General features: G+C 43.0%; 1 protein-coding gene across 1 annotated transcript in view; it reads left to right on the top strand.

Annotated features, from left to right (window-relative positions):
* Positions 1-5,317: 5,317 nt before the first annotated feature.
* The window catches only part of LOC306746500 (potassium voltage-gated channel subfamily KQT member 5-like), a gene marked incomplete at both ends in the record, with an annotated part of 64,851 nt that continues 61,648 nt past the window's right edge, over positions 5,318-8,520 (top strand). The window contains one exon of the mRNA XM_079229423.1: positions 5,318-5,709. Coding sequence (XP_079085549.1) covers positions 5,318-5,709 — 392 coding nt within the window. The remainder of the gene's footprint in view (positions 5,710-8,520) is intronic.

Raw genomic sequence — 8,520 nt, 5'->3', positions numbered from 1 at the left:
CTGTCGTCGTGTATGTGTGTGTGTGTGGTGGTGCGCTAGTTAGCTAAGGCTAGCTCCGTTTGGAGAAGTTTTGACTCTTTTCTCTCTTGCTAGCTACCGTGCGGCACAACGTGGCACGAGTAATGTTACCGAGCACCACTGAAGGTGAACCAGAACGACAACAGGTCAGACAGCACAACAGGTCAGACTTTTACACACACAACATGCGTGTGTTTTCTGAGCTAACTCTACAGGGCAGACTGCACCAGCTGGTATAACGTTGATACGTTGCTGCTAGCTTAACCCTGCTGTCGTGTTCGAGTCTAATCTGACCGATTTACAACTTTAATCAACCATAAATATTGTGTTTTACTGCCGAAAAGACCTTATGATATCCTCCACACTAGGCATTTAAACATATAGAATTGTTGATCACATTCCCCCCACGCGCGCACGCACATATAGAAAGTTGTACACATTTCAAACTTCAAACCAAAGAAGCAGGTGTTTGTTATGGAACCGTCTCTGTCCTGCTTCATGTGCCCCTCCCCCCACTGAACCACACCTTCCAGACTAAACAATACTTATCTTCTCACTTTCCTCCTAAATACACCTGGAACATCAAAGTAAGGGTTTCTTTCATGTCTCTCATAATAAATACGGTACTATTGTCTGTTTATTTTGTGTTGCAGGAAACCTCCACCAGGCTGATGTTGAGGCCCAGGTGTCCCTGCAGAGCCTCAAGGCTCATCATGTTGGTGAGATCCCAGTACCAGACAAACACCACATAGGCTGACATCGTCATAGTAGAAACATATTGTGGTATTTATAATGGGAATCGGTAACCAATGTCTCTCTGTCCTTCCACTGCAGGGAAGAGGACTCCAGTTCATGAAGAGACTCAGTTCATGTAGAGACTCCAGTTCATGAAGAGACTCAGTTCATGAAGAGACTCAGTTCATGAAGAGACTCAGTTCATGAAGAGACTCCAGTTCATGAAGAGACTCAGTTCATGAAGAGACTCAGTTCATGTAGAGACTCAGTTCATGAAGAGACTCAGTTCATGAAGAGACTTAGTTCATGTAGAGACTCAGTTCATGTAGAGACTCCAGTTCATGAAGAGACTCAGTTCATGAAGAGACTTAGTTCATGAAGAGACTCAGTTCATGTAGAGACTCAGTTCATGTAGAGACTCAGTTCAATACAGTAACAATAACGTCAGCCATTTTATTGTTTGAAATTGTACTGTTTCCAGTTTAAATTGTTTTTATACATTTCCCCGTGACCTGAATATTGTATTGCTTCCAGTGCTTGAATGTTACTGTTTACTGTCAAATTACTTTAAAACATGTTTAAATTGTCATAGTAACTTGAAGAACTTTTTTTTTTTACAAACTAAAAACAGAATGTAAAATTTGTATTTAAAATGTTGAAATATTAAAAGACTTTTGTTGAAAAAAAAACTGCATCTTCATTTTACAGTATGTAATTATTTTACTGTTTTTCATTTACAGTATTAAAATGAATACAGTGATGCATGTGACAGTAAACTGGGATTTGCTGTAAACTACTCTGACATCGCGGCCTGACTGAATGATAGGCTCAGACGCACAGACGGACGTATCCGCTCATTCTTCAAAATAAAACCTCTTTTTCTTTTTTCTTTTTTTTCATTCTTTCTGTGCGGCCCGGTACTAAAGGGATCTTGCGTCACTCGCTCGCAGACAAAGCCGTTTTTGAGTGTGATTCGACAGCAAGGCACCAACACATAAACCTTTAAAGGAGTTTACTGATATTGTTTTATTACCATGTGACTATAATGCACCTGGGCCGGCAGAGTTAGTTTAGGTTCTGTTACTTAACTTATTGTTTCGTTATGCACCTTCAACATCCCTACACACACGCACACACACACACACACACACACACACACACACACACACACACACACACACACACACACACACACACACACACACACACACACACACACACATACACATACACACACACACAGCATGCAACACTATTGATACCACTGATGTTCACACCCCATCATATGCTCTGTTCTACAATACAGTTCATACTAATTCTACCCTCTGATTCCAGTTTCTTTATTGTGTCTTTCTCTGCTGACATTCATTCCTTAAGGCTCTGTAGTTATACATATAACCATCTGATAATCAGAATCAGAATCAGAAAAACTTTATTTATCCCCGAGGGGTAATTAAGAAGGCAAAGAGCGGCATATAAAGAGATTAAGAAACAAATAAAGAAATTAAGAAACAAACAATAATGGATGAAGACAAGGATAGGAAAGAATTATACACACACGCAAAGATGAGGAGGTTCTATGATAAATAAAAGGTGCAGGTGAATGATAAGGTGCAAGTAAATATAAGTGAAAAAAATAAAAATAAAAATACAGTTATGTATTTAAATAATAAATAGTAAAGAATAAACAAATAAATATATACATATGTTATAGAATTGTGTTATTTATACTAATACGGTGGCAGCGTAGCTGCTAGATGCTAAGTGAGGGAGAAGTGTGATTATGTTAACCCTGTAGTATTTAGGAGGAGAACAGCTTTGGGGATGAATGTGGACTTCCTTCTCTGGGTTTTACACGCTGGACAGCGTAACCTACGTCCTGATGGGAGTCGCTCTAAGGATGAGTGCAGCACATGTGATGAATCACGGAGAATACGGCGGGCCAAGCCACATGTCTGCTGCTCATACACAAAACTAAGATGACGTGTAGGAAGTCCGATGACCTTGGAACACACTTTAACAATGTTATGCAGGCGGTTCCTGTCCTGTAGTGTGATGGAGTGATACCAGCAGCAGATGGAGAAAGAAAGAATACTTTCAATAAATGAATAGTAAAATGTCAGTAAGATGTTCTTACTGACAGAAAAAGAGTTGAGTTTTCTGAGAAGGTACATCCTTTGATGACACTTCCTCACGATCCCCTCAGTGTTGGAGCAGAACTTCAGCTGGTTGTCGAAGATGGAGCCCAGATATTTGTAATCCACAACAGCTTCGACGGGGGAACCATGGATCATAGTGGTGACAGCAGTAGCCTGTTCTCTGCGGCTGTTGGAAAAGGTCATAATAATAATAATAGCCCAGAGTTAAGCATCTTCATCTAGCAAACTATACCTACCTTCGAGTGTTACAATAGTCGGTATCATTTTATTCCATGTGTCCATCCAGGCAAATTTGTGGAGCCAAATGTTATTAAAAATAACCAAAATTATGTGATTTATTTGTAATCGTCCAAAATAATGTAAATGTATGGGTATGCATTGAGTGTCAGCGCGCCATATTGAGTGGGCCGGTCTGACTGTAACTCCCGGGCCACTTTTTCAGGACAGTATTTTAATAACTACTGTAATAACAATGACGGTACTGCGATTATTACTGTAAAAATGACTACAGTATTCCACAGGTACTGTGATTAATTTGACAGTAAGCATACTGTGAAATAAACTACAGCTATACTTGCTAATTGACACTGAAGCTCTGGGGCTTCAGTGTCTTATCAAGGACACTTCAACATGAAACTATGAGAACAGGATGAACCGCTACCTTGTGCTTTCAGGACGAACTCTCCATGAACATGATAACTTTACATAGTACAAAGGTACAAAGTACACGGACATAAAACATCAATAATAAATACATAAAGAAATCCTGTACTTTCATGTAAATGTTTAGTTACACCGTTAACAGGTTACGCTGCGCATGCACGACTATCTTGTGAACCTTTAGATTAAACGTGTGTCGCTGTGTCACCACTTGGTGGCACTGTTGCCCTTTTTTATGTTGCTCGATTTAAACTGTATTATGAGATTGTGGTAAAAGTGCAAGGAACAATTAATTTTCTGCAAAATATGGTCTAATCTATGGCTATATTATTATTATTATTATTATTATTATTATTAATGCATTAAGTTGCAGTGATGTGAGATATGAGACAACACTATTTTGTTTATAAACCTTTTGTGGCCTCAATATGAAGCTCATGTTCATGTAACTTGGATAGCAGGGAAATAATATGAGTGTCTCTGAATACTAAAAGTCCAACTGTCCAATGTAACTCTAGAGTCGTATAATAATATAGACATAATACAATATGGAAAATCTATTTAGGAAATAATAGATCCAGATATCCATAGAACTCCTGTAATGTCGATGTTTGACCACTAGATGTCGTGCTTTGATCACAACAGGAAAAATAAACTTGTATTGGTTAAAAAGTTCAGTAGGTTATGATGTGTTTTTTTTGCATGTTTTATTTTTTTTTAAAGGGAGGAATTGTCCCTGATTGCATCATATTGATGACGTCATCACGAGCTTTGATTGGAGTGAAAAGTTCAAATCCAAAGAAAGTAAAAGTCTCTGCAAAAAACAACTATCTTTCACAAACATAGAAACACAACTTTTCTATTAATAATTCCGTTTTACAGTGTTGCAAAATGTCATCATCATCATCTTCATCATCACTGAGAGTCAGCATGTGGTTCATAGAAATCCACGAAGCCTTTGGTTAAGTCAAATTTACCAAAAAGTAAAATAAACACAGTCCTACTGTGTTTTTATTGAGGTGTCAGTAAATACACGGTAGAGGCGCTCTGTGGGTCACGTGGTCACAACAAGCTGACGTAGCGACACAGTTTATGTCCTGATATAAGATCATAACCGGCTCGTGATATTTCATAACATAACTTTACGTCCAGCTCCTAAAGTCTGACTTCAGAAGCTAACGGAAATACATTGTAGCGCTCAAAGTATTCTGCTTATGAATGTTGATATTTCATCAAATCTGAAGGATCAGCCATCGGGCAAAGTCTTCTCGTGCGTAAAAGCTGCGTCATCGGTGCGTTTGGTGTCTTCGGACATAATGTTCAACTAACATGAATTATTCAAATGTGAAAACAAATCATACATAAAGCCGTTGCTTTACATTTCTAGATCGCTGCAGTGATCCAGTGGATCTGCTCTCTGCTCCGCGTGATGCGTAAAAGAGGCGCATGGCTCAGAGCAGAGAGAGAGAGAGAGAGAGAGAGAGAGAGAGAGAGAGAGAGAGAGAGAGAGAGAGACCCCCCCCCCCCCCACGTCTCGATGGATCCACTCCTTCATAACCCCACTCCTCTCCAGACTTGCGCACATTGGCCAAAGTGTCCAAGCCGGCCTGTGGATCAGCTCCAACCGGGATGAGCGCAGCGCGCAGCAGACTCTTGAACTCTCCCCCCTCCGTGTTCCAGTGTGCAGTGGAAGCTGAAGCAGCACGAGCTCCCTCTGGTCGCGAGAGCACTTGTGCTCCATGTGAATGTCTGCCGGTCTCCCAGCGCGCCGCGCTGCTGGTGACGCGATGCCGCGAAGCCACGCCGGCGACGAGGGCAGCGGCGCGGGGCTCTGGCTGAAGACCTCCGCGGGACGCCGGGCGGACGAGCACGCGCCGAAGGACGTGGAGTCCGGCCGGAGGACCGTGAACAACAACGCGACGCGGGCCGCCGGGGACGCGCTCCTCCTGCCGCCCGCCGTGGTCGCGGCAGGTGCGGCGGAGCGGAAGCAGGGCGCGCGCCTCAGCCTGCTCGGGAAGCCGCTGGTCTACAGCGCGCAGAGCGGCCGCCGCAACGCGAGCTACCGCCGGCTGCAGAACTGCCTGTACAACGTGCTGGAGAGGCCGCGGGAGTGGGCGTTCGTGTACCACGCGTTCGTGTGAGTACTTTGACTTTCAGTAACCACAGAAGAAGAAGAAAAACACACTTTAAAGAGTTCTTACCGCGTTGAAAGCGGAACGTAAACACAGCATGGAGCAGGAATATAAAATATAACATATAACAGAGTTGAGTTCATATTGTCGGTTGTTCCCCTGATGATGAGCTGAGGTCGTGATGAACACACACACACACACACACACACACACACACACACACACACACACACACACACACACACACACACACACACACACACACACACACACACACACACATTTAGTTCAAAGTAAATGAACCATAATGAAAGTGATGAATGAATCAAGATTTTGAAGATCTCTTTGGTTCCAGCTTCCCTGATGAAAGAAGTTGTTGCGTTTCTCTGTTTTTATATGTGCTATTATATAAATATATATTTTAATATTCTTATATATTGTGTTGAAAGTCTTTAACACGTTGGATGCAGATTTGTTTTTTCAACTCAAAAGTTTACATTTTATTCTTTCCTCTATTTAAAGTAAATGCAGATATTCATAAACTCATAAATGGCTTTCTTTTCTTCTTTTTGTTGATATTGCTGCTGTGACTATTATTGATCTGATTTCCCTTCACCTTGATTGATTGATCGCTGTTCGCCACCTGTTGCTCCATTCAGGGCCTCTGTGGTGTCTGGACGTGTTTCTGATCATTTATTAAGATTTCATGGTGATATTTCACCTGGAGGCGGTGAGGCCTCCTCCTCTGGGTAACGGGGAGCTGCAGCGGACCGGTCTCTTAGAGAAGGTCACCATGCTGCTGGACGTGGGATCTGCTGCCCTGCGTCTTCATGGCCGGCTGTGGGACGCGTTCCAGTGGTTTAACTGGAAACAGCCGTCACACAGATCGTTTCTCTGCTGTGAAATAACTCCTCATGGCCAAGACTTCTGATTAAAAACAAACCACCCGGTTCCATCTGTCTTCATGTCGCTCCACTCAACCAGTTTACAGATTATTGCTGACATTCTGCTTTGTGTCTGTTGAACCAGCAGGATGTGTTGTTCTTTTCTTTAGTTTGTGTGATCCGATAGCTGCTCGTCAACGGGACACGTTCTCTACCTTCAACTGAATTAATAGTTTCCTCACAGAGAGTTGCTTCATCGTTGGTTGTAATCTACGTCCTTTCATCTGTTTTGCACTTTTGCTTCTCTGTTTCTGCGCTACACGCACAGGCTGTATGTAAGAAGAGTCCGGCCGTCGCCACCTTGTTTTTCTTGCAACCAGTGAACAGGAAGTGTAGTGACGTAGAGACGCCGTATACGTAGACCTGTCAATCATCTTGTAGCTCCGCCCTAAAGCATACCTGCTTCATGGTCTGTTTGACTCATTTTATATATACGTCTATACAACCAGAGTAGTCGCCCCCTGGTAGTCAGAAGAGAATGCAGCTTTACATGAAGCATTGACTTCTATACAACCAGAGGAGTTGCCCCCTGGTGGTCAGGAGAGAGAATGCAGCTTTACATGAAGCATTGACTTCTATACAACCAGTGGAGTCGCCCTCTGGTGGTCAGTAGAGAAAATGCAGCTTTAACACATGAAGCATAGACTTCAATACAACCAGAGGAGTCGCCCCCTGGTGGTCAGGAGAGAGAATGCAGCTTTAACACATGAAGCATAGACTTCTATACAACCAGAGGAGTAGCCCCCTGGTGGTCAGGAGAGAGAATGCAGCTTTAACACATGAAGCATAGACTTCTATACAACCAGAGGAGTAGCCCCCTGGTGGTCAGGAGAGAGAATGCAGCTTCTAAGACCCCCACAGAGATAACCTGTGCAGGCGGTTTCTGTGCTGTGACTTGATTTCAGACTCAGTGCAGCCTTGTTTTGATACGTTTACGTTCATTTATATGAACATGTGGCAGTTATGACACTCTTGTTGGCTCTGCATTCACACAGCTGGGAATACACACGTTACGCACTAATGAATACACATGAATCGGTGTGTGTGTGTGTGTGTGTGTGTGTGTGTGTGTCACACAGCGACCGCTGTGGCGATGAGACGCCGCCTCCCTTCCGTTGGAAGAGGAGCGCTGTGAGAAGGAGGAAGTGGAGCTGTCGGGGGAGGGGCCGCCGGGCCGGATGTCGAGGTTTTATTTGCTCAGGCGGGACAGCCGAGGTCGCCGAGGTTAAGTCGTTACATCTGCTCGCAACCGCTGCCTCAAATAAAGTGTGTAAGTGGGATAAAGAAACCTCACATGGAGGGGAAACAGGTCTGTTTCATGATGCAGGAACAAGTCATATTAAAGGATTCAAATGAAAATCAGTGCAGTTTAATATCCACGCATATTTCATGCTGTGAGGCAACTATCTCAGTTTAACATACACGTATGGAATGATCACTCATCCTGAGGTGGAGCACCAGATCCAGTCTTTTAACTCACAGAAAAGTATGTTTCACTGACATTTGCATACTTTCCAGTGATTTGTTTTTCCAGCTTTTCCAGCACTTCACATTCTCGTGTGTGTTGCTGTGTCCTTTTGCCAAAACCAGCCATTCGGTGTCTGAGTGGACGGCTGTAACGCGTCTACGTCCTCGACGTTAACGACCGTGTTCCCCTTTAGCTCGGGGAAGGATAATCGACTTCAATTTTAAAACAAGAGAGCAAAGTCTGGTTTCTGACCCCTTAATGGAGAAATAGTCCAAAACAAACTCCCTGCAGAGGAGCTTTATTCACATGCACATTCATTTAATAACGTTTTAATAGCTTATGAGCAACCACAATATTCCTTTGACTCACTCAGAAGAAGCTCCAACCTGAGGAAGCTGCAGGTG

This window comes from Taurulus bubalis (assembly GCF_910589615.1).
Source record: "Taurulus bubalis genome assembly, chromosome: 14".
NCBI lineage: Eukaryota > Metazoa > Chordata > Actinopteri > Perciformes > Cottidae > Taurulus > Taurulus bubalis.
The sequence above is the reverse complement of the archived record's forward strand: the minus strand, read 5'-3'. Positions and strand labels throughout refer to the sequence as shown.